The sequence below is a fragment of the Typopeltis vanoorti genome, chromosome 11 (genome assembly GCF_054136105.1).
Source record: "Typopeltis vanoorti isolate ZY-2024b chromosome 11, IOZ_Tvanoo_1.0, whole genome shotgun sequence".
NCBI lineage: Eukaryota > Metazoa > Arthropoda > Arachnida > Uropygi > Thelyphonidae > Typopeltis > Typopeltis vanoorti.
Window position 1 is genome coordinate 33,145,482 of NC_143559.1, and position 27,473 is coordinate 33,172,954.

At 35.8% G+C, this 27,473-nt stretch overlaps 1 protein-coding gene across 1 annotated transcript in view; it reads left to right on the forward strand.

The window, feature by feature from the left end:
• Positions 1-4,551: 4,551 nt before the first annotated feature.
• Positions 4,552-27,473, forward strand: part of LOC150101423 (protein FAM177B-like) — a 57,438-nt gene continuing 34,516 nt past the window's right edge. Inside the window, exons 1-3 of the mRNA XM_090400686.1 lie at positions 4,552-4,985; positions 14,483-14,686; positions 22,492-22,558. Coding sequence (XP_090256812.1) covers positions 4,842-4,985; positions 14,483-14,686; positions 22,492-22,558 — 415 coding nt within the window. The 5' untranslated portion in view covers positions 4,552-4,841. The remainder of the gene's footprint in view (positions 4,986-14,482; positions 14,687-22,491; positions 22,559-27,473) is intronic.

A 27,473-nucleotide genomic window follows, 5' to 3' on the forward strand; every position in this document is an offset into this window, starting at 1 on the left:
CCAGAATGGAAACATCTTGGCACTATCTAGGTTTGCTGAATATTCCAAATTGTTGATTTTTAACATATATTCACAGCACAGAACACAAACACAAGTCTGAAAATGCAGTTGACTTTTTCATTATAGCTTACTGGGGCTAATATATATTCACAGTACAAAAACACACAAAACATAGGAGTTGAAAGATATTTCTGTAAATATCTTTCAACTGAAAATATTTTTCTGTTGACTTTTAAATAGTCAACAGAAAAGCTAGTTGACTACTTAATTTAGATTACTATCCGATTGGTTCTCTGTATTAATTCCTTCCCACAGTTGCTCATGCTATGTTTTCCCAAGCTTGGTGGGAAAGTTTATGTGGCGTTTTGTTTAGGGTAAGTGTTATTTCTTGTTTCGAATTCAGAGTGCTGTTAGAGTATGGAATTCTGACAAGTGAAATTATTATTATTTTTTTTCAAATCATTGGTTATTTTTTCTATTTTACTTTTAAAATTCAGTTTAACTACATATTCTAACAGAATAACTCAGCAAAATTAATAAATAAATAAAATGCATGTGAATTTATTTTCCAACACTGTAGATTTCCCATTAAGTCTTATCTTAAAGATATCTCTCTTATCCGGTCGCCAAATTGTTGTACGTAGGTGAGAAATCGTGTGTTTAGGTTGGAACTCTTGGTTCCCGTGGGAAATTATTGCTGTAGTCAATTAATGCTTACATTTATTTCTTTTTAAACCAATATGACTATTAATTTTACCTTCGATTCCTTGTGCCCATAACCTATTTCTGCAACTGGAATTTATTTTTATTTATTTATTTTTTCTTTAGCATTAGTAATTTTAAGTAAGGATATGAGACAAACAAGGTTTTGAACTCTTAGAAACTTCTTTTGCCGGCACAACAAATAAATAGTTATTTCTTATTATTTCAAATGAATATTAGCTCTGTAATATATACTTTGTTAATTTCTATCTTACCTTTTATTTGACTGTAATATACACTTACCACTTGGCCAGCCTGGCTGGTCGAGTGGTTAGCGCATCTGCTCCCTAGCCAAAAGGCTGTGGGTTCGAATCCTGCCATGGGCATGGATCTTTGTGATTGTCCGTGGAAATACCAGTGGTGGTGGTGGTCGGCGATAGATGGCGATGGTATAGTTGCGGTCAAATTGTATACAAATTGTATTTACTGAATCTAACATAAGAAAATAAATAAAGTGAGAAATACAATCTATTTTTTTGTTCCTTAATTTTCTTATTGTTAAATTTGCACTGTTGTTCAAAAGTTCTTCTCATGCTTGTGGAATTGCCATCGTGCAGTTTTTGACAATGTGACTCTCATCTGAAGTTAATATTCATTTGGTGATCATTGGGAATTTATTACTGTAGTAATTAAGGGTTGCATATTTATTTTTTTGAAACCAATACATATATTTCTGAGCATTTTTAAATGCACAGACAGACTCTTTTGTTATGTTTCCAAAAGCATTTAAAAGTACACATTATATTTTCACGTTTTGGGCATCCAATTTCATTTAAATCAAGAACAGGCTTCCCTATTAACGTCATTAATGGTTTTGATTTTTCTCTTCCTTTGGCGAGCAATATTTGATATTTGCATGTTGATTCTATCATCCAATTTCTTAGTTTGTCCAGAGATAGTGAACCAATTTCCCACTTCAGCTGATGGTTATATTTTATTAACCAAGAATTCTGTTTTTTAACTCTTTCAGGTAATTCTTTCAAACTACAAGGTGATTTTGTCAATGCATATCTTACAATAATTCCATCAGAAATACAAATTTCTTTAGGAAATAAATTTGAAGTCTTATTCAAAAGAAATTGTACAACAATTATACCAATGATAACCGAAAATTCGTATTTTTCACCCACTGTAGATTTTGCATATTCCTTTTCCTTCATTCTTCTTCTTACGTTACTTCATTTGGCACAACAAATAAATAGTTTGAAAAAATTTTTAAAAAATCAACTAACGCCTTTTATTCCCTAATAGGGAGTAGGCGAGGCCTTTATGCCCTATCTAGCTTTTGGAGACTGAATGGGCAGTTCAATCTCCACCAGTAGCCAATAAGAAATAGCTGGCCCATGCCTATCACTAATTATAGCAGCCACTGATGAAGGGGCTGGCAAACAAGTGCTGCCATCTCTTGGTACCTAACCCTAACAAGATATGTCACTGTCTGAAATAATGTGGGTACTAAGGTCGATTTTCTTGAGTTTACAGGACGAAAAACCCGAGTTTCCGGGAGGAAAAACCCACTTGCCCGTGCCAGAGATCGACTAACTCGGGAACTGGTCTAAGATAGGCTTAGAAAAAGTTCCTCCAGTCAGCGACTAGACTAGAACCTAGGTCTAACTTCAAGCAGCAAAGTGCAGAGGACGCAAGTGCCACTTCCACTGAGCTTTTTTTAATTGAAATAAATAGTTATTTATTATAATTATTATTATTATTTCACTGATTATTAGCTCTTATCTAATATTTTATGTTAACTTTCTGTTACAAAATTCTGAACAATTAGAACTTTTCACAAAGAAACTTTCAAAGAATTTTGTGGCTCACCCATTATTTTTACATTACCGAACACAAAACGCCACAACACAATAGAGCAGCTGCAGTGGATGAACGATTACCTTAAGTCCAAAGTCACTCGACTCTATGGTATTTTCTTATAGTACTGTTTACACTTACCATGCCCTATGCTGACCGTTCCTTCAAAAATGAACCTTTTGCACAGATGACTCAACGACATGTTTTCGCATGCTGTTGGATATACTGTTGGTGTGTTTTTATCTTACTTTGTATGGGGGAAAGGTAAAATTTGTATATGTGTTATCTGGAGAGTACAAACATTTTTTCTATACCAAACTTTAAGAGTTAAAGTCACGTTTTTCGGTTAATTATATGCTGTCTCTCTGTAAAACAGCCAAATTCTAACAGTTCGGATTTTCGATTATGTGAACGAATTGTTTTCAGATAACTCAAACAATGTCAATAGGTAGCATTAGACAATTTCTAAAATAATCAATTACATGGATATCAGTTTCCAACACTTTTTTCCCCTTTCCTGGCATTAATTTCAGAGTAGTGATTTTTTTACAATAATTAAACAGAATTGCATTAAGGTATAAAGTTGTGGATTCAAATATCAAGTTATAATCAGAATAACTGAGTAAAAAATTCACTGTGGAAAAACACAACAACAAGAACACACATCTTTGTTCATTTAAGTTTACAAAGGCATATTTTATTTTGCTAAAATACTATTTACAAGTATATTCACAGAGAAAAATTCGAAACATGTTATTACCTAAAAATATTTCACAATATTTAGTTTACACTCTTAACATTTTCCAAAGAGTTCAATGAATAAACTTTTTGTTACTCACTGTTTCTTGGTTACATTTCATCAAAATAGCTGGTCACCCAAAAGTGTTTTAAATCAGTTTTTTTCCCTTATAGTACGGTTTACCTGACCCTTAACCCTGATTGTTCCTTCTGAAATGAAACTTTCAGGCAGATGATTCATGGACATGTTTCTACATGCTGTTAGATATGATGTTACTTTGAGACATCATAGGGCAAATCTTATCTCTGTGGCTTAAAGGGTATTCTATATTATTTGTCCTTATTATGTTAAGTATTTTATCCTCAAAAAGTGTTTTTGATGTTAGACCATGTGACTATTTCTCTCACTCATATGTCGGAAATTTTTGGGATGGAAAAAAATTTCCTTGTTATTGCCTACAAAGGCTGCATTAAAAAGGAGGATAATTTTCGAAACCTTTTCAACAATAGTACTAACTCCGGCTGGCTGTATCAGCTCTCAAGTGAATTATTTTGAAGAGAAAGCATGGAAAAGCATATTCCTGCAAAAGTTAGTACAATTAAAGAAGAAGAAGAAAAAAAAAACAGGCCAAAATTTTTTGATTATACCACATATTTAGAGTAGCCTGTGTAGCTCAGTGGATGTGGCGTTTGCACACCACGGCGCTTGACCGCACGAAGGAAGACTTCTTGTTTTCGAATCTAGTCGGCGACTAGAAGGAATTTTTCTAAGCCTTTTTTCGATCGGTTCCCGAGTTAGTTGATCTCTTGCAAGGGCAAGCGGGTTTTTTTTCTCCCGGAAACTCGGGTTTTTCGTCCCGTAAACTCAAGAAAATCGTCCGTAGAATCCACATTATTTCAGACATTAAATACGAGTGTCAGGGTTAGGGACCACGAGATGGCGGTACTTGTTGAGCCGTCTCTTTTCACTGCTTGCCGCTTAATTAGTGATAGCCTTGGGCCAGCTGATTGGGTACCAGTGGAGATTGAACTGCCCATTCAGTCTCCAAAAGTTAGATAGGACTGAAACGGCCTCTCGGGAATAAAAAGGCGTTAGCTGACTTTCCCCCCTACATATTTAGAATTCCACTCCAAAGATTAGTTATGATTCTACATAACACAACTGAAAATGTAGTTATTTTTTTCGCCGTTAGGCGTGCTTCATACTTCACGATTTTGTTTCTATGTGGTTACGTGTGTGTTTTGATAAACGTTCAGCTGTTGTTTTACCGTTCTCACAATTAATGATATATTTTTTGTGATAATATGCATTTCATTCGTTATGTGTTTACCTTTTATGTATATGAAATTATATAATGATATGAGCCTAGATTTTAATAACGCAAAAGAGTAATAATATTATTGCTTAGATTTAAAAAAAAAATCAAACTATTGTATAACTTTTTGAAGATCTCTCTTATTGGGATATCTCGTGCGGAATCCCAAAAGTATCTAATGTTTTGTGTCTTGCAACTGTTGAGGATAGAAATTCAAACATGAATAAATCAAAATATATTCAATCCCAGGAAGATGTTGAATTGTCAGGTAGTGTGACTTCGTTATCAAGTGGTGTAAAGTTTAAAGAATCCGAAACATATATAGAAGGCCATGGAGATATCGCCCAAATGATTGAGACAACAGTATGTGCATCTCTAGCATATTATATTGAATTTTTATAAATATATGAACGCTTTTTTTTTGTATTATAAAATGCATCTCGAATTAGATACTGACATTATTTACTACTCAGAGACTTAGGTGGGGGGGGGGGAGAATGTTTATTCCCGACAAATTATAAACTTTATTATCTTTATTATTATTATTATCAATCTTTATTATTATTACACATGAGTTCCTCCAAGGAGTCTAATTATGTTCTTGATACCAAAATTAACAGAAAATTTTATATCTCAAATTAAAATGTTATAACTGTTATTAATAGTTTTATCACTTCTGATAAGGATGGCAAAATATAATGGGAAAACCAAAACCGAAAGTATTCCCCTTGCTAACACAATGAGTCCTGGGACTCACCAAGGAGGTGTCACAGGTAATAATACCCCCCACACTACACACACACACATACAACCATCTACTTGAGAAAAGTTTTGTAGTTGAGTTTGTAAGTAGAAATACAATACAAAAGTAAATAAGAAGATAATGTGCATATTAACCCTTTTGTTTCATTTGGCTTATTTTTTAATGTTTAAAAGCTTTTAACAGACTAATTAATTCCTTTCCCTTCCCCTTTCCAAAGGAAAAGTTAAATTTTCTGGAAGAAAGTAATCCATAATCCAAAAGTAATTCATTAGTAATTCATGCATACTTTGCCTGTATAGTCCATCTGTCTTACATAACATGCGGCATATGAGTAAAAAATTCTATATACACTTAGTTTCTTGATTGCTCGGATGATTGTAATATTGAGGAAATTGGTTTCATGTATGCGAATGCTACTTTAAGGTAACATTTTAGTACCACAGGTGTTTTATTATATGATATATTTGATCTACACATCTGTAGTTTTTATTTTCCTGACTCTTGGAAGAGTTGCTTTTGCTTTTTGTAGGATGTTATTGTTTTAAGAAAGTAGCCATTTTATTTATAATGTTTCTCTCACTTTCTCTCTCTCAAGTAAGCCATTTCTTATTTTTTCTTCTTCCCATTACTTGGCATAATGATTTGTTTTTAAGAGTTTTTGTGATACTCCTTTTAGAGAAGGATGCTGGTGAGAAGTAAAATGTAAATAACAAGCCATGTTGATTTTTTTTTTTTTTTTTTAATGCACTGTAAATGTTAATCAGTTTTACTCAGTGACCAATATTAGTCCACATATCTAGTCCAGGAATGGAACTGACCTATCTTTCAATTTCTAGTCAAATATGTATTTTTGGAGTTAAGTGTTTGGTTCCAGGTTAGGTGAGGAATATCATCCACTTAACATACATACCTTTTGGATTTTATACTGTATTCCATGATTCTCATGTATTCTAAGAACTCTGCACACACACACACGTGGTTGTGTGGTCTGTAGAACATTCCTTATGAGGATTGGTTAAGGGTGTGTGGACTGTAGAAGTTGGTTGATATGCAGAAAAGAGGGGATATGATAGAAACATTTACAATTTTTTGAAATGTTTCGGCACTTGGCCAGAGGAGGCAGAACAAGAGGTCATCCCAGGAAGGTGAATAAAAGTGTAGTTTGTAGGGGCATGTGGAGAGAGTTGTGAATGAATGGAATGGGTTGCCAGTCAGTTGTTACCACTTTGTCTGTAAATGGATTCAAGGAGAGGTATGATAGAATGTATGAATAGCTTGGGTTCTCCCACAGTTAGTCTTCAAACTCCATGGAGGTGTCTGTACAATAATAATAATAACTAAAGTACAATGTTTGTCATTAGAATAATTTCATTTATATGCATATTAATCACACATGATTCTCTGCAGTGGTATTCTAGGAATTGAACCAGTTGATTTTTTATTATCATTATTATTGACTTCATTTGAGGAAATCAGTGCAAGTATTTAGTGCATATACAGCACTGTCTTCATTGCCTTACTGCATGAAATAGATTAACAATCCAGCAATACATTTCCTTATGTCCTGGGTTGCCACTCTTTTAAGCTTGGGAGCTTCATCATCATCATCACTTTTTTTTGCTGCAATTTCTTCCATAGTTTTGCAACCTCATGTATGCAAGAATAGCACATGAATACCATAATAAACAAGCCTGTGTAGCTCAGTAGAAGTGGCGTTTGCCTCTACGGTGCTTGACCACACAAAAAAAGAGACATGTTCAAATCTAGTCGCCGACTAGAGGAACATTTTCTAAGCCTTTTTTCGACCAGTTCCTGAGTTAGTCGATCTTTGGCACAGGCAAGCAGGTTTTTTCTCCCAGAAACTCAGGTTTTTCGTCCCGTAAACGCAAGAACATTGGCTGTCGAACCCACACTATTTTCAGATATTTAAAAAAATATATTGTGTTAGGGACCACCAGATGGCAGCACTTGTTAGCTGCCTTCTTCACTTCATACCAATTAATTAGTGATAGCCTTGGGCAAGCTATCTCTGATTGGCTACCAGTGGAGATTGAACTGCCCACTCAGTCTCCAAAAATTAGTTAGGGCTAAAACGGCCTCACCTACTCCCTATATGGTAACAAAAAAAGCATTAGCTGATTTTTTTTTTAATACAGTACCATAATAAATAATTAAGGATTGATATATTAAAAAAATTGATAACTTATGTTATATTTTTCAGTATTCAAGTGATCCTTTGAGTTTATTTTGTTTATTTTTGTATGTGTCATCTGAACTTTCAATTCAGTGTTGGCAATTATCCCCAATTACTTGATAATTTCTTATATTCCAGTTCTATCAACATAATATACAGTTTATACTGTCAACCATTATCCATAGTTCACGCTATCAGATTATAAAAATTATCCTGCATGATCTCTAGATCACTTTTATTAACTATTTCCTTCTTCAGTTATTCAGTATCATCAGCAAATCATTCTTAGTATCAGTAATGTATTAAACAGTAGTATTCCAAGCAGAACCATGCTGCATACCATTGGTCATCTGCCTCTTATCATTGTCACAAACATCATTATCCATCTCCACTAGCTCTAATTTACATACTAGGGTAATCATTATCCAGCCTGTATCCAGCCCATCCCTAAAATAAGAGAGAAGAATCAGTAATCAAATTATTATCGAGTTCATCTCATCTCAGTCTTCTTGAAAACAATGGAGAAGGTTATCAACAGTGAACTTTATTACTTAGAGGATCACCAGTTTGAGTTCTGCCATTCTAATTCCAGATTGCCTCACCAGCACCAGAGGAAAGGAGAGAAAACGTATATGGTTACTCTTGATGTTTCCAGGGCATTGTCAAAGTCTGGTTAAATATCCTCACAAAGCCCACTTCCAGTAATTATTATTATTATCCCAAGACCCCATGGAGTCAAAGACTCATCTAAGAGGTCTTTTTGTCATACACACAGCTCATGATACTGTGCCTTAAACACACTCAAACCCTCTTCAAACACCACACTCTCAAGCAAGGCATTCCAATCATTCACAACTATGCATTCAAAAAACCTACTTCTTACTTCACTGCTCACACCCTCTTTATACAGGGACGTCCGTTGGTTTTCCCCTGATCTCCCACCATTTGCTGTAAAACCTTTCCAACATTGATCCTATAACAACCCTTTACTAACTTGTAGGTCTATCATATCACCCCTCTTCCTGCTGTCCACTACACTCTATAAATTGCATTTTCTCAAAGTTTCCTCATATTCGAGATTCCAGAGATCAGAAAACTACCTTAGTAAGTCATCTCTTGACCCTTATACAATGGAATAAGAATCTCTTTACTTCTACAAGACAGTGCCCTCTGCATCATTCCCAGAATTCTTTGTGCTGTCCTCACAATTTTAGCAATGTATCCCCTAAATTTCAGATCCTTATCCACTATCACCCTAAGATCTCTTATTTCTTCCACCTCCAACAATATATCCCCCACCGAGCATAAATTCTACATCCCATCTTTGTTTCCCAAATTTTAAAACCTTACAGTTTGCAATATTCAACTTGCATCCACATTTCCATGCCTCATGAAGCCCCCTTCTAGTAATTATTATTATTACTATTATCCCAAGATCCCATGGAGTCAAAGACTCAAGACCGTTTTCTACAAGTTTGTAGAAGATTCATCAATTAATTAATTCATGAATTAATCAATTAATTCAAGTTTTCTTGTAAGGCCATAACATCTTCTCTCCTCTTTAGTTTGTCCTAATTTTGCATCATCTGTAAACAACTGAATATTTCCATCCAAATCTTCACCAATATCATTAACATACAGGTTAAACAGCAATGGCCCTAAAACGGATCCCCGAGGCACACCACTAGTGACTTTCTTCTTCCTGAATATTGCTTCTCCCATAAACAACTTGCTGATACCTACAGATAGCCATTATCTGATCCAATGCACTAATCTAATATCCAATCCCATCTGCTCTAGTTTGACTATCAACTTATCATGCAGTAATCGATCAAAAGCCTTTGCGAAATCTAAGCATACTATTGTGTATCCCTCTCCTCTGTCCAAGGAAGCCGTGACCTTATTGTAATAAGTACTAAATCATGACTTCCCTTTAGCAAAATCCATGCTGCCATCAAAGATAATTCCATTGTTGCCAACCCAATTCTGGATCCTAGTTCTCACAAGCTTCTCCAATGACTTAACTACAACACCTGACACACAGATAAGCCTATAGTTTGATGCTTGAGTTCTGTCGCCTCCTTTATGAAGTGGCACAATCTTGCCCTCCTTCCACTCCTTAGGAACTTGACCGAGTGCAAAACTCATATTAAAAAAATATGTCAAGGCCGACGTCAACTCCCTGGCACATTCCTTCAGAATACGTGGTGATATATTATCAAGTCTCACAGCGTTATAAACATCAAGTTGGCTCAATTTCCCATACACCTCTTGCTCACTTACAGTCAATATCTCCTCCCCATCATCAACTGCTCTCGATCTCTCCATGATGTCACCTTCACAAGAATGAAAGACCTTTATGAACTGCTCATTAAGTAACTCCATTATATCTTCTGCAACAGTTGTCCTTATAACATTTTCTCCAATCAGTGTCATCTTTCCATAATTTTTTTTGCTAGCTACATTGAAAGAACTCCCTAGGATTTTTTTAGCTTCATTAGCTAACTACTGCTCATACTTCACTTTTGTTACCCTTACCAATGAAGTCACCCTCCTTGCCTGATTTCTGTAATCCTCATTGAATTGGTTATTACCACTTCTTGTATGCTGCCTCCATAATGCCTTTTTTTCTCTGTATTGCATGCTTAATCTCTTAATTCATCCATTTCACACCTACCTTATTTAACCTTCTGACCCTTGGAATACATTTAGACATTTGCTTCTACTAGATAGTTCTTGAATATCACCCAAGCAACATTGATCTCCTTTCCACTCCTCATTCCCTGCTACACAAGCTGTCTCCTGAGCTCTTCATAATCACTAGCCTTGTAGTTCCACATACACCCTTTTCTTACAGAGGTCCTCACACTGCTGGTAACCATGCAGGTAATCACTTCATGGTCACTCCCACCAACTGGAGGGTGATTTGAAACTTCATTTATAATTACATCCTCTGATGAGATGATCAAATCAGAGCCCCTCAATCCTCGTGTACCCTCTGTTACATATAGCCTGAGGTAGTTGTCCCTCAAAAACTTGAGAAAGTAATTTTCTTTACTTCAAGTTGCTATCTCATCATTCCAGTCTATATTTCCATAGTTAAAATCATCCATAATAATTACCCTTTTCTTATTTGCTTGGCTAATTTGATTATACATTTCATAGTCACTGCCATCCACATTACCAGGTCTATAACAACATCCAAGTATTTCATTCTATTCATCTCTATCTCACACCATAATGCTTCAAAACTACTGGCACTATTTCCCTTTTGCATCTCTACTGTGTATGGACATAAATCTTTCTCTATCATCAATAGCACTCCCCCTCCCTTTTTACCCTTTCTATCCTCACGAAACACATCATACCCTTCCATCTCTATTCCTGTCAGGATGTTGTCCTCATCCAACCATGTCTTACTTATTTCATCAATTTTTGGGTGAACAGACTCAATAAATGCAACCATTTGCCTTGTTTCTTACACTTCTAGCATTTGTATACAAACACACCAGCTTATTCCTGGATCTATAGCTAGTTCCACTGACACCACTTATTTGATGTGACCTCTCCATGCTTAACTTGAGCCATTTCTTTTTCTCCTTATTCATCTTCACACCTTCAGATTCAACTGTTTTCCCTTGATCCCAGGTCATCCCCTTCCCTTTTTGTCTACACTTGCATTTACATCCTTTTGGAGCATCTATCTTTCTCACGCTGTGTTCCTCTGTCCACCCTGAGCCTCCCTGTTTGTCTTGCACACCTGTTCTCTAATTCTCTATACTCATGCTGCTCACTTCTTCATTCACAACCACCTCTTCAATCTCTCCTGTCTTATTCTTCCACATTGCTTACCACTTGATCAGATTAATTGTCTGCACTTGCTTCTCTACCTTCCGGCAGCAATTTCTCCAAGTGACTCACACCAAAATGGTACTGGCTGTTTTGATTCTTCCTCTTTTTCTTTTCTTTTCTTTTCTTACCATATTCTTCATTCTACTTCTCCTCACTGTTTTTTTACTATTCTGTCTTCCAGAACACTGTCACTGTATCCAACACCTTGCTATCATCTGCCCATGCAGTACAACTCCTAAACATCCAAAAGGGAGGGGGGGGGATCCTGCTAGTCTCATACTCTTTGGCTTCTGCTTTAGCAAGACAAGCAGTTGTGGTTGGCCCAGCCAGGATTATTTGGTTAATGGGGCTTGCCTGCATAGCCTATAGTGCAAGTTCACTACCCAATTGGCATCTTTGATGATGAGTCTTTGACTTCATGGAGATACTGAAATTAAATAATTTCTTTAAGCCAGGATGTAAATTTTTTAAAATAATTTGCAAACCATTTTCTTTTGTATATTAGTGAAATCATGATATGGATAGCCAAATAATTCTTTAAAATGTTTTTTTTTCCCTCTCTCATTATAATGGTAACATTGCCTTATCAGTTTTGGTTATGATGATCTTGTTCTATCACTTTTGAAAACTTATAATTCTTTCTGTAGAATGTTATTTTTGGATGACCTCTCATTATAATGGTAACATTGCCTTATCAGCTTTGGTTATGATGATCTTGTTCTATCACTTTTGAAAACTTTTAATTCTTTCTGTAGAATGGTTTTGGATGACTTAAATTTAGTCATTATGTTAGCTACATCCATATGAACATCATCACTGCCGGTTAGCTGAGTGGTTAGCATATCTACTCTCCAGGCAAAAAGGTTGTGAGTTTGAATCTCGCTGTGGGCATGGATGTTTGTGATTGTCTGTGAAAATACTAGTGGTGGGCAGTAGCTGGCATATGGCATTATTGTAGATGGTGATGATGGTAGTTGCAGTTCGCTATATTTGGTGGATTGAGTGGTGGAGACAGAGAGCTGTAGAGTAGGTGCCCTCCCTCGATGTTTCTTTGGACTCCTTGGAGGTATCATGTAATAATAATAATAAACTTTGATGACTGACATATCAATCATAGATCCAGTATTTGATTTTATTCTTCTTCTGCAGCTTTTCCCACTTAAGTAGGGTCACTGTTTGTGGTGAGTCTCCTCCACAACCTCCTGTCTTGGGCTGTAGCCACATCCAAGTTCTTCATCCTCAAGTTTTCCTCCGCCATCTCCCTCCATCTCTTCTTTGGCCGTCCACACTTCCTCCTCCCCCTGCACATCCATCTACATGACCTTTCTTCCCACATACTCTTCCTCCCTCCTCATCACATGACCAAACCATCTCAACCTTGCCTCCTGTGTCTTTGCTCCTAAGTTTGTAACTTTCACCGTTACATAGTCATGTCTCAGACGATCCTTTCTGGTCACACCTCACATCCACCTAAGCATTCTCATCTCTGCTACCTCCATCCTGCTGATGTTATTTTTCCTCAGGGCCACAGTTTCCATAGCATACATCATAGCTGGTCTCACTACTGTCCCGTAGATTTTGCCTTTTAGATTGATCGGCACCCTCTTGTTGCATAGCACTCCAGCCATCTCTCTCTCCAGTTCCTCCATCCTGCTTGTATCCTGCATCCCACTTCCTTCTCAGTCTCACCATCCTCTTTTACTGTTGAACCTAAGTATCCAAAGTCACTGACCTTCCTGATGACATTTCCTTCCAGCTTCAGATCTGTCTCCTGGTTGCCATCCACTTTGCAACACATATGCTCTGTCTTACTTCTGCTCAGTCTCATACCTCTCTCTTCCAGTACTTCAGCTTTCCAATTTAGCTGCCACTTCTTCTCTTGATTCTGCACACAGCACGATGTCATCTGCATACAACATAGTCCAAGGCATGTCTTCTCTCATCTCCTCCGCTACCACCTCCATCATAATATTAAACAGGAACGGACTTAATGCTGACTCTTGATGCACGCCAACTGTCACTGGAAAACTTTCTGTCTCTCCCAGGCAGGTTCAAACTCTTGTCTTCACATTTCTGTACATCTCCTGCACCAACCTGACATATTTCTCCGGTACCTTTTTCTCCTTCAGACACCTCCAGACTTCTTGCCTTGGCACTCTATCATATGCTTTTTCCAGATCAATAAATACCAGATGTAGCTCCCATTGCTTTTCTTGAAACTTTTCCATCATCTGTCGTAACCCAAAGACAGATCCAGTATTTGATGTTCACCATTATTTCTATTTACGCTTGTATGGGTGTGATAGCAGAGTTGTGATTCAAACTAAGGGCATTGATTTGATTGCTTTTTGTTAGCAAAGGCTTTAGGGTCCTTAATTAGCAATAGTGACAAATCCATAACTATACATTTGTAAACCTGATGTAATTGTTAGTACTGTAGCCCCCCCCCCTTCCCCATCAAGAGAGAGAATGTTAGTTCTTTTGTTTATTACACTTTTGATATTTTTCCACAACTGCTTGATTGTTACCCTGTAATACTAACAAGGTACTTTCTGCTCACTGGTTTGAATATAGTCTAGCAAAATATTAGCAGCTTAATTTTACTTATATTACTCTTATGGTGTTATGTCAATGTCATTAAATATTTAGATGAATATTTCATATTATGTTTGAAACCAGTTAAACAGCATTATTCATCTAACAACAATCCTGGTCTGGTGTCATTTAACCACTGAACCACCTTGACATGTTTGTCATTGAATACATGGATAAGTAGTCTCTGTTGAGATTGAAATAATATTTGGATACTATTAAAATAACATAGAATAGAAGTATAAATCTATTCATATGCAGTATTTCATTAATATGGCCATTTGGTTTTTAAATTAATAACTGCTTGAATAAGTTCTGTTAGAGTTCATTTCACTTTTTTTTTTTATGACAAATTAAAAAAATGTTTTTTTTTTTTTTCAGTTCAGAAATTTATTTTGGTATTGGAAATGTAGTTTTGACAATTATGTTTTATTCAAGTTATGTTTTATTTACAATCAGCCACACAGACTTGATCCTGTTCACCATGAGTCATCTTTCATTGAAATTCCTCTCTCAGATTCTACTCAGCAAATTAAGAAACCAAAGAGAATTCTGTATTTCAGTGATGGTGTTTTAGAAGAGTATAGTAGTGAAGAAGAAGGAGAGGATGACAGATATACAGAACAGGACAATGAAAGCCTGCATCAAACCTCTGTTGAACCAGTGAGTTTTTTTTTTTTTAAATTCATTTTGGTAATATGTGAAATTATTGTAAAATTGATCAAATATATATTAAATGCTTATTGTAATATGTTTGCATCATCAGCAAAGTAATTCTGTTTTAATGGTCTTATTTTCAAAATAAAGTAACATAATAGCAATATGTTACTGAGGATACATTTTTAGAAAAAAAATTTTTAGTAGTACGAAGAAGTCGTCATAAAAAAATGTAATAAGAAGTATTTCTGAGAGCATAGTCTGTAGCATTACTATAATTGGTAGTAACAAACAAACAAACAAAAAGTTTGAATTGGATTTAAACACTATTGATGCGAACACAGATTTATAAGAAAATAACTATTTATTAACTTAAAAGCTAATATTTTGCTGGTATTATATCCAGCATTTGTAACAAACTGTTTTGTGTGCTCTGAAGATCAGAGCACACAAAACAGTTTGTTACAAATGTGAGACAACCACAATTCGGTGTAACAGTGGACTAGTATAAGTAATTGCAGCGTGCAACACAAGACTAAAGTCCTAATATGGCGCCATCTAAGTTATATATATTAAAAAAAAAAAAAACAGTAGTCCAAAGTTTTGAAAAAAATAAAATTAAAATAAATATTAATTTAGTCTTAGGATGACTGTCTCCCATATCTTTGGTAGATTTATACAGCCATACTTTTTAAGGTTTGGAGTATGTTTTAAGGCTTCTGTTGATTCCAAGAACAACCTCTCTGACTTGTAGAAGCTTCTGTGCAGTACTTTGTTTTTTTCCAATTGATCCTGTGTGCTGGGATATCCAAAGCATGGTCTGCCAGACCCGACTTGCCATAGCGAAAGTGACGGATATATTTTTTGTGTTCACTGAGGCAGATGTCCACAGTTCTTCCTGTCTGTCCATAGTGGGCTCGATGACAAGAACAGAGTACTTCATAGACTCCTGGATGTGATAAAGGAGTGAATCTGTCCTGAGGTGAATGGATGAGAGTTGCCAATTTCATATAAGATTTAGATACGGTGTGCAGTTGGTGTTTGCTATGCACCCTAGATATCTTTTCAGATGTGCTTTAATGTACGGGATAGTGATAGTTTTGTTGTAGTCTTCTGTGGTAGATAGTGAGGGGGATTTCTGGGTATCATTTAGTATTTTATCTATCTTATGGGGATTATAGCCATTGGTTAGGTTAGGTTAGCTAGCTGTTCCAATGACATTACAGTGAGAGCAATGTCATTGGAACAGATTGTTCTAGCTCTATGGGTTAGTGTTTTCAAGATACCATATTGTTGAGAAGGGTGATGGTGATTGTTTGTGTAAATATCTCCCTGTATATGTGGGTTTTCTATAAACCGAAAATGATAAGGAACCTTCTGGAAGACGTGATTAGTGTGACCAGGAAGGGCAGGCAGTCATTGGCTTCTAGTTCCATTGTAAAATGGATTTTAGGGTGCTGGCTATTTAGATGCACTAAAAATGTATTCGATGTGTCTGGGCCATGTGGCCAAATAGCAAACACATCATCAACATAGCATATCCAGAGACTAGGTTTGAGAGTGGCTGTGTTGATAGCTAGCTTTTCCAGATGTTCTATGTAGAAGTTGGCTAAGGGGGGGATCCCATAGCTGTCCCATCTAATTGTTTGTATATTTTCCCTTTCCATGTAAAATAACCTGCCTGTACTGAGAATTTAAATAGCTGAAATATATTAGGGGGGAATTGTGAATTTAGTAAGTTAAGTGTTTCAGTCAATGGTACATTAGTAAATAGTGAGATGATATCAAAACTCACCATTATGTCTGAACTATTTAAGGTGTGGTTTTCTAAAATACTTTTTGGTGGGTAGAATTTTTAACAAAAGAGGGAGAATTGTTTGTGCAAGTGGCTAGTAGTTTGGCTAAATATTTAGCTAGTTATATGTAGGACTGTTTATATTATCTACAATAGATCATAAAGGTGTGCCTTGTTTGTGGATTTTTGGAGCTCCATATATTCTGGGTGTTTTAACATGAGGTTTGAGTTTTTTGACTGTTTCTTTTGGCCAGGAAGTGACTTTGTTCAATAATTTGCACACCTTATTCTTTTGTGAGTTGGTGGGATCTTGATCTATGATTTGATATGTTGACCAGTCTTGGAGAAGTGTGTGTATTTTGCTTTCATATTTTGTTGTATCCATTACTACAGTTGCATTTTACTGCAGTTTTTTTTTTTTTTTTTTCAAAACTTTCGACTACTGTTTCTTTTTATATATATATATATATATATATATATATATATATATATATATAACTTAGATGGCGCTATATTAGGACTTTAGCCTTATGTTGCATGCTGCAATTACTTATACTAGCCCCACTGTTACACTGAATTGTGGTTGTCTCGCATTTGTAACAAACGGTTTTGTGTGTGCTCTGAAGATGCTGGATATAATACCAGTGAAATATTTGCTTTTAAGTTAATAAATAGTTATTTTCTTATAAATCTGTGTTCGCATCAGTACCATTTAAATCCAATTCAAAAGGTGTGACGAACACATAAGCCTATCCATGCGTTTAAACAAAAAGTTTGTTTGTTACTCTCACACATTAGAGGCTGCAAAACCTATAGAAAATCAATAGCAGGGTTCAAGAGAAAAGTAATCTGAAGAGTTGCTGATCGTAATCTTTGGGGAATATTTAATGGAAGAAGGAAAGGCTGTTTCAGAGAATAGAGGTAGATGTAGAAAGTTTTTTCACTTAGTTACAAAGTAAATTACTTGCCAAGAAATTCTTCTTCAACCTTTTGGTTCTGTCCACTGCTGGATGAAGGCCTCCCCCATGATTTTCCAGACCACTCTGTTTTCTGCCTCTCCCATCCATCTCACTCCTGCAATTTGTTCCAGTTCATCCCTCCACCTTCTTCTCTGTCTTCTTCTTTGTCTTGCTCCATCCATTGGCCTCCACTCTGTTGTTTTTCTAGTCCATCTCCTGTCACTGATCTGGCAATATGACCAGCCTATCTCCACTAAGCCTTTAATGTATTTTACAATATCCATGACACCTGTTTGAGATGTTATCCAGGTATTTGTCTTCCTATCTCTTAATTTTTATTTTTTTTAATTTTTAAAGGTACCTGTGGCATAGTATAATTATTAATAATTTCTATCATTTCCTAGCACGCGGCAACAATTGTATTTTAATAGGTGATCTACCGAATGTTCATTACTTGTATTCCATTCCTATAATTGTTTGTGTGACACTGAAGATGTACTATTAGTTTACTATGAAATATCTGTACCTTTATTAATTAAAAGTTATTACTGTGGTCTTACGTGTTCTATCTCTTAATGCTATTTTAGCATACTTCTCTCCATGAGATGTTGTGTTATTCTCAGCTTTTTGTTTAGGGCTTCTGTTAAAGTCCATGTTTCTCCTTCGTATGTTAGGACAGGAAGTATGCACTGGTCGAAAGCTTTCCTTTATAGTCTCATAGGGATGTCACTTCTGAATATGTCTCTCATTTTCCCATAATTCATCCATCCAAGGTGAATTCTTCGTTCAATCTCTTTTCTATAGCAATCCTCAAAGGATAACAATTGGCCCAAATATACATATGAAGTAACTTGTTCTATTTCATAGTTTTCAACTTTGACAGTTCTGTGATTTATGTATTTATTCATCATTATTTTTGTTTTTTTCTCTATTTATTTGTAATCCAATTACTCTGGAGGCATCATTTAGCTGATTAACCATTCTTCCAGATCTTCAAGATTGTCTGCTATTAGGACAATATAATCTGCACATTTTAGATGATGCAGTCTTTCTCCACTAATGTTTATTCCTTTTGTTTCCCAATCAAGGCTTCTAAAGACTTCCTCTGGTGCAGCTGTAAATAATTTGGTAGATATGGTGTCGCCTTGCCGGATGCTTTTTTGTATTGAGAACTTTTCACTGTTTTTATATAATTTAATTACAGAAGTTGCATTATTGTAAATATGTTTTAGTGTTTCAATATATGGTTTCTCAGTTCCCTGGGTCTCAAGTGCTTTTAGTGTTGCAGATGTTTTAACTGAATCAAATGCTTTTTCGTAGTCTATACAGGGTGATTCAGAACTTTTGGGCCAAACTTTAAGGTGTGATAGAACACACCTAAACAAGCACTTTTCATAATACAATGCATGGTCTGAACTCAAGCAGTGAATTGCTATGGGGTTAGCAGCAATGGTGCACTCAGGATTTAATCTTGGAGGGGGGGGGGGCTGAGCACTCATGATTTAAACTTGGGGAGGGGGTTGAGAATACACACTATGCATTGCATAGGACCTATGACTGATCATCTGCAGTGATCGCCAGTACGTGTCACCTGTGATCTCCTCTGGCCCAGCTCAGACAAACGAAGTAGTGCTCGGTCCTTCCGAGCACTGCTTCGTTCGCCTTGCATTCACAGCGGCAGTGATTCCCGAGAGCTATAGGGTATTCCCACCTTATGTGACCGCTAATTCATAAGTAGAAATAGAAGACACGACATGACACAACATAAATAAAAAAATGAATTTTAGTAAGAAAAAGATTTTTAAAAAATTTTCTAGTGTTTTCTTTCCTTTTTCTTTTGGGGGACCAGGGCCCCTCGGCCCCCTCCCTGGGTGCACCACTGGTTAGCAGCTACTATGTCAGGAAATGAAGAAACACAAGAATGACAGAGGAGATTTGAAACAATTGCAGAATTGTTTCAAATCTCAACACGGTGCCCCTGAGATTTTATATAAAAAAGATTTTTTATGTAAAATCTCAGGGGCACCGTGTTCTTTCTCACTTGAGTTATACATAGATGATTCTTGGATGTCTCGGTCTTTGTCTTCATAGAGTTCAGTATAAAATTCCTGAATTCTTTTGATTATCGCATCTCTATTTTTTATAAGTTCATCATTTTTTCCTCTTACAGCAGCTATTTCCTTTGTTCCAACTGATAATGTTCATCTTAGTTCATATTCTATTGTTTCTTTAATTTTCCTAGTATTATACGATCTAATTTCATGGTTCATCCTTTTACGTATAGTTTTACAAATTTCCGCATATTCTATTTTATTGGTGTCATTCAAATCTCTTTTTGTTTCCTGTTTTAGTTTTTCCTCTCTTTGGTGCCTCTTTACACCTCCTATTTCTAGTGCACAATTCAAGATAGATTTTGTTAAGATTTCATTAGCAACATCGATGGTAGTAGCTGTGTTTAACTTTTTTAGTTCATTTTTGAGTGATTCTCTATAACAGCTTTTATTGTGGTAGAGGTTTTGTAGATTCACTAAATTGGACTTTTTTCTTATGAGCTTATTTCATTCCCATTTTTTGTTGATCCATACTTTTGCTCTTACTAGTCTGTGGTTATGTCCTGTATTAAATCTATTAAGCACTTTGGCATTATTTATTATATATCTTCTGTTGGAGAGGATGAAGTTTTCATTGTAAGTTTGTTCATTTGGGCTTCTCCAAGTCCATTTTCAGTTGATTTTCTTCTTGACAAAGCTGTTCATAATAAAGAGGTTATTTTCTTCTGCGAATTCAATAAGTCTTTCTCCTCTTTCATTCCTCTGTCCAAATCCAAATTTACCAATGGAGTTCAGATGGTCATTTCTGCTTCCAATCTTGGCATTAAAGTCACCCATTATAATTATGTAGAATTATTTAATGTGGATTCTAATGTTTCATAAAAATCTTCTATCTCTTCATCTGGATGGTCCGTAGTTGGGGCGTATATTTGTATAATTTTCAGTTGGTATCTTTTATTTATGAAGAGACTTAGTTCAGCTATTCTTGATGTTATTTTATTAACAAACAGGACATTGTCCTTGATTGTTTTATTTATTAGGAATCCTACATCACCAGTTGAATTTCTGTCACATTCACAGTGGTAGAGTAGATATCCAACTTTTGATCACGAGAGTTTCTTCTTTCCTTCTTATCTCTGAAAGGTCCACAACGTACCATTTTATATGGTCTAATTCCTTCATCAGTTCTTCCAATCTATCATCATCCCATAGAGATCTCCAGTTATATGTGCCTACTAATATCCTTCTATCATTGTGCAATGTAGGTGGACTCATTGTAGCTAGTGGAGACTGTAGCGTATTTTTCGAAATTATATTCTTGTTTAATTCTTTTCTCAGTGTAAGCAAACAAAGTTTGCTTATGATGTATCTTCACAACTAGGCTACTTATATATACAGGCTGATGACTTCACTTCAGTATTAAACTTCACTTCAGTATTAATACTTCACTAAGTATTAAAGGAGCACTATCCAGACCAATTTCAACCTTTATTGAGGTCTCGTCAGTGGGAGTCAGATCCAGGAAGATACCAAGGTTGAATTAACCAAGTGAATTTGTAACCAGTTGAAAACTTACATCTATTTCTGATCCAAAGAATTTTAATAATAAGGTGTTACACCTTTTCACTATGTGAATATGGGAAATATATGACTTCTGCATTAATTCACCATTGGTATCTTCTTAGGTCTGGCTTCCACTGATGAGACCTCAATGAAGGTAGAAACTGGTCTGGGTAGTGGCCCTCCCTTAATGCTTAGCATTATGCACATCCAAAAGTAATCGTGCTTTGGATTATGGAATACTAAGGCGATTGATGTAAAATCATCAGCCTCTATACAAGTATTGTAGTTGTGAATTTACTTCACACTCAGACTTTATTTGCTTACACCTGGATTAAAGGATTAAACAAGAATATGATTTTGTGGCAAGTATAATTTACACAGCAAATGAAGACAAACAGGTGTAGCATGTGTAGTGGGTTAGCAGTTTAACTTTAAATGGTTATTGAGCAGCAGTTACTGGTGTTACTGTAAGAACACCTATGAAAATATCTGTAGAAATGATACAATGCAGGAACTGTTTGTGAGGTAGTTGTAAGAATAAGAGAGACAGATCATCAGTTAACTGAACTGCTTTCTTCTGGACAATCAAGAATTTTTGTAGAGATTTTTGGTGCACCACCTCAATGTGAGCAGTATTCCAAGGTAGGGCTGATTTGAATTTATACAGATTATGTAGCTGGATAGATGAAAAGTAACATCTCATTTTCCCTTTTGTTAGTCTCAGTTCCCTGGCACAGCTAAGTAACTTGTCTTCTTAGAAACCTGCTTATGATAGGGTGATCCTGTCTGTCTGCTGTGCCTATGAACTGTATGTGTGTGTGTGTGTGTGTGTGTGTATCTGGTTTGCTTGTTTTGAGGGACAAGAAATCAGAGTTTCTGGGATAAAAAGCCTTCTGCTGAAATATGAGACTGGCTAACTCGCTTTTTGATTGAGCACTTGTACATATAGGCTAGAAGTTGAAAAGCCACGTGTACATGATTAAAGAACTGCATGTTGCCAACCCCTGTGTTACCATCATTGCTCAGTATGAGGAGTATCTCACTGAAGGTCAAAACATAACAAGAAAATGATTTACTATAACATAAAACAATATATACCTTTCCATTTTACTAGATACTTAGGACAGTTTGTGATGAAATTAACTACTGTTGTTATATGAATCAAGTTATAATCAAGTTTCTCAATCCACAAACTATTAATTCTTGTTTCACACCTTTTGTGAGTAAGAAGGGTGGGTGTAGATTAATCTTAGGTATTTCATTATTTGGGTGTGTATCGTGGATCAATATAAAGATAAGTGCAGTTACATAAATTTGATAAATCTATTGGAGTTGTTTTTTTTTATATAGAATATATAAATATTATACATACAAATGACTGTCATCAGTATTGATTAAACTATTATTTTGTTTAAAAAGTTTCTTATATTATTTGAATTGTAGAGTTCATTGACATGGGCACCTTATTTAGGACATCTTGCATTGCGATTTGGAAGTAAAACCCTTAATGGTAAGTGTTATTCAAGTTTTATAACATCCTCCTTATTGCACATGTTTCAATATACAATATTGAATACAATAGCTTATACATATGAATGATGAACAGCCTATATTTCTACCCACTGAAAGGTGAAGGTCTTTCCCATTGCAGGAGGTTTTGGGTTTACTACTCTCATGGTGACCTAGTTCATATTGGGAGAGGACAATCACAAACATCCATGCCTATGCGGGATTCGAACCTGCAGCCTCTTGGCAGGAGAGCAGATACACTAACCACTCAGTCAATTATGCCAGCTTAGCTTATACATATAAGCTAACAAAAAAAAAAACTACCTCTGGTTAGATTTAAAAATTGTAATAAATTATAATTATATACAAAATGATTATATACATATGTATTTATATTGACAAAGATTAACATGTTAATGGGATTTACATTACTCTCAGGATAGAAAAATATAAAATCTGTCATGAGGCAAATTCTTCCCACACACCCCAACTAAAACTGTGATTGGCCACAACCTTAAGTATTATGTCAACTTTGAATAGTGTGAAACATTGGCGTTCAAAATTCACACAGGTATATCTGGATGTCATTTCCTTATTGATTCTATCCACTCCATCCCACCCCACCTTGATCTTCATCTACCAAATATCACATCCATTAATCCTTTAGAAATGGCATCAAAAGTTATCTTTTTAGACTTTTTAAAAAAAACTAAGATTATTTAGTTCATTATGAGTTGCTCTAAACCTGATATACTGAAAGGTATCTTATCTACTTCATCTATACTAGAATGATTCTAACAGATAAGCTTAGGTGTTGATGGTTATTCATGACTTATTTTTAACAGTATTAACAACACCAAACTATTTCATAAACAGATGTTTTATTATCTTGCTTATATTTTGCTGAATTTCAAATCAGAACACAACACAACATGTATATACATGTTGTGTTGTGTTCTCCATCCTTCTGAAAACCAGGTGACCAAATCTGCAAGTTGGTAAGGGGTTGTTATAGGATTAATGCTGGAGAAGTTCTACAGAAAATAGTGGGAGAACCGGAGGTCATCCCTGGAAACTGTATAAAGAGGGTGTGAGAGGCAGGTTTGTTGGAGAAGCTTGTGAGAACTAGGATCCAGAGTTGGGTTGACAACAATGATATTATCTTTGATGGACAGCATGGATTTGCTAAAGGGAGGTCATATTTCAGTAATCTACTTACTTATTACAATAAAGTGACTGCTTCCCTGGACAGAGGAGAAGGATACACAGTAATATACTTAGATTTTGCAAAGGCTTTTGATAGAGTACCTCATGATAAATTGATAGTCAAACTAGAGCAGATGGGGTTGGATATTAGATTAGTGCATTGGATTGGAGACTGGCTGTCTGATAGGTATCAACAAGTTGTGTATGGGGAGCGATATCCAGGAAAAGGAAAGTCACTAGTGGAGTGCCTCAGGGGTCTGTTTTGGGGCCATTACTGTTTAACTTGTATATTAATGATATAGGTGAAGATTTGGATGGAGATATTCAGTTGTTTGCAGATGATGCAATGTTGGGACAAACCATGAAGAGTAGTGAAGATGTTGTGGCCTTACAAGAAGACTTGAATAAATTGAGTGATTGGGCACGGAAATGGGGATGTGAGTTCAATGTTGCAAAATGTAAGGTTTTAAAATTTGGAAAACAAAGATGGGATGCAGAATTTATGCTTAATGAGGATATATTGTTGGAGGTGGAAGAAATAAGAGATCTGGGAGTGATAGTGGATAAGGATCTGAAATTTAGGGGACACATAGCCAAAATTGTGAAGACAACACAAAGGCTTCTGGGAATGATGTAGAGGACACTGACATGTTAAAGTAGGGAGATTCTTGTTCCTTTGTATAAGGCTTTGATTAGGCCACACATGGACTATTGTGCCCAGATTTGGTCACCTGGTTTTCAGAAGGATGAAGAGATGTTGGAAAGGGTCCAAAGATCCAAGGTCCAGAGGTCAGGAACTGACTAAGGTAGTTTCTGACCTCTGGAATGTTAAGTATGAGGAAAGATTGAAAAGATGTAATTTGCAGAGTCTAGTGGACAGGAGGAAGAGGGGAGATATGATAGAGACCTACAAGTTGGTAAAGGGTTGTTATAGAATCAATGCTGGAGAAGTTCTTCTACAGAAAATAGTGGGAGATTGGGGGAGAACCAGAGGTCATCCCTGGAAACTGTATAAAGAGTGTGTGAGAGGCAGGTTTTTTTCGTGCAGAGTTGTAAATGATTGGAATGCCTTGCCTGAGAGTGTGGTGTCTGCAAGGAGTTTGAATGTGTTCAAGGCACAGTATGATGAGCTGTGTGTGTGAAAAAGGACCTCCCAGATGAGTCTTTGACTCCATGAGGTCTTGGGGTAATAATAATAAAAATAATAATATATTACAGTCAGAGGCATAGCTAGGGAGGGATGGAGGGAGCGGTCCGCTGTGGGCGCCACTTTGAACCTATTTAAACTTTTGCAGTTAATTCTAAAGTATGGTCTCGAGAACTCGTTTCCAAATATTGTAATACTACTGCGAATTTTCCTCACAATTGCTTTAAGTGTTGCTAGTTGTGAGGAGTTTTTCTAAATAAAATTGATTAAGAATTACCTACTTTATTATGAAATGGACTTCGACGATTTCGCTAACAGAAAAGCAAGAAATATAACATTTTAGAATGTTAAAATTAAAGTTTTACTTCAAAAAATAAGCATAGTGTTTTAATTTATTTCCCTATACGTCATTTTGATTTTTTGTAGTATTTTTGGTGTGTATTGAGAGGGGCGGCAAAAGCTCTAGCTACACCATTGATGACAGTGAATAAATGAAACAATATAATTGTTTCATTTATTAGAGGGGGGAAATGCATTAGAGGGGGGGGGGTTTACAGCTATGTGGGAATTACTCTTAGGATAACAGTGTCCCAAAATTTTGGTAAATTAATGCAACCATATTTGTTCATATTAGGAGAATTCTTCATAGCCATGGCTGACTCAAAAAATAATCTTTCGGATCTATAACAACTTCTAAATAGCACATTGGTTTTCTTCCATCTGATCCTGTGTGAAGGGGTGTCCAAAGCATGGTCTGTAGTCCTGACATGTCATAATAATGGTAGTGAATGTATTTTTTATGTTCTTCCAAATGGATGTTAACAGATCTTCCTATCTGCCCATAGTAGGCCAAGTCACAGTCACAAGGAACTTCATACACTCCAGGGTGTGCTAGAGTATGAAGTTTATCCTTAGGTGAGTAGATCAGAGTTGCTAATTTTATATGAGGCTTGAATGTGGTACGAAGGCTGTGTTTCATAAGTAATTTTTGGCTATCTTTTCTGATGTACCTCTGACATAAGGAATAGAAATGGTAATGTTGTGTTCCTGTGTATTAGAGTAGGGAGAAGTAATTGGGCTATGTAGTATTTTATCTATTTTGTAGAAATGGTAGCCATTGGCCAAGAAAAAATGGCACAGATATTTTAGTTTTGTGGACAGAGCTGTCTCATTAAAACAAATGGCTCTGGCTCTGTGTGTAAGTGTTTTTAAAATGCCATACTGTTGGACTAGATGATGATGATATGATTGTTTATGTAGATATCTTGCTGTGTGTGTTGACTTTCTGTAAATGGAAAAAGATAGTGATCCATCTGAAAGGTGGGTGACTAATGTGTCAAGAAAAGGTAAACAGTTATTGGATTCTTTTTCTACTGTGAATTGGATTTTGGGGTGTTAGCTGTTTAGGTAGGTGACAAACTCATCCACAGTGTCTTGTCCTTGGGGCCAGATGGCAAACATCTAATCTGAACAAAGATGGTTGCCAAAAATTTGGGAGACTGTTATCCTAAGAGCAACTCCCACATACCTGTAATTTTTTTCCCTACAACATTAGAGGGTGCCAAAATAGGACGTTAGATGTTTTGTCCATTACCATTGTATTGTTTCACTTACTGTCATGTATACATGTTGTGTTCTGATGATGCTGATTTGAAATTCAGAGAAATATATACGCAAGATAATAAAACATCTGTTTATAAAATAGTTTGGTGTTGTTAATACTATTAAAAATAAGTCTTGAATAATAGAATGATTATTTTGACCCTTAGCAGAGTTTTCATCACCCACAAATGGTATAATTTGTAACTCTAAATTAAGCTATGTCATGTTGTTATGAATTTCTGCTATTATAGTAGGTAAGGTTATCGACTTTCTTATTACAAAATCATCATCATCAGTTTCTTGATATGCTCAAAGCGTGAACAGGCTACTATGGCAGCACTTCATGATTAAGTTTACATTATTATTAATTTCCTATCAACAGTTCATCTCCAAACTAGGCTGTTACTTGTTAGCACTCCAGTATTGTCATATCTAACATTTAAGGAAATAAATGCTGCATGGGAACTGACAAAGAAACACATAACAGAAACAATGTGTGAATGTATTCCGAAGGCCAAAAGACTGAATAAGGTAGGTGTAAAATAGATGAATGTGGAGCATAGTCAGTTGTTGAATAAATTTATTTCTAATTTTGAATATGATATGCAAGGAGTAAGTACCAAAAAATAACTGGAATTTGAATTTGGTACACGTGCATTTTCTAATTATAGATGAATGCTGCTGCTAAACATCATGGGTGGCAATTTTCTGCACCAGTCTGGCAAGTGGTGTCATCATGTGTGAAATGGCTCATTGTTCTGGCTGCTTTTCTGTTAGTGCTTACAAGCAAGTTTTGCAATTTTGTGTTGGCTGACCACAAGGAACAGAGAGTGCACATGAAATTTTGTTTTCTTTTGGGTAAAACTGCAGCTGAAACTATTGTTATGCTTCAGCATCTTTAAGGAAGATGCTTTTGGTAAAACACAAGTCTACAAGTGGTTTACCCATTTGAAAAATGGGG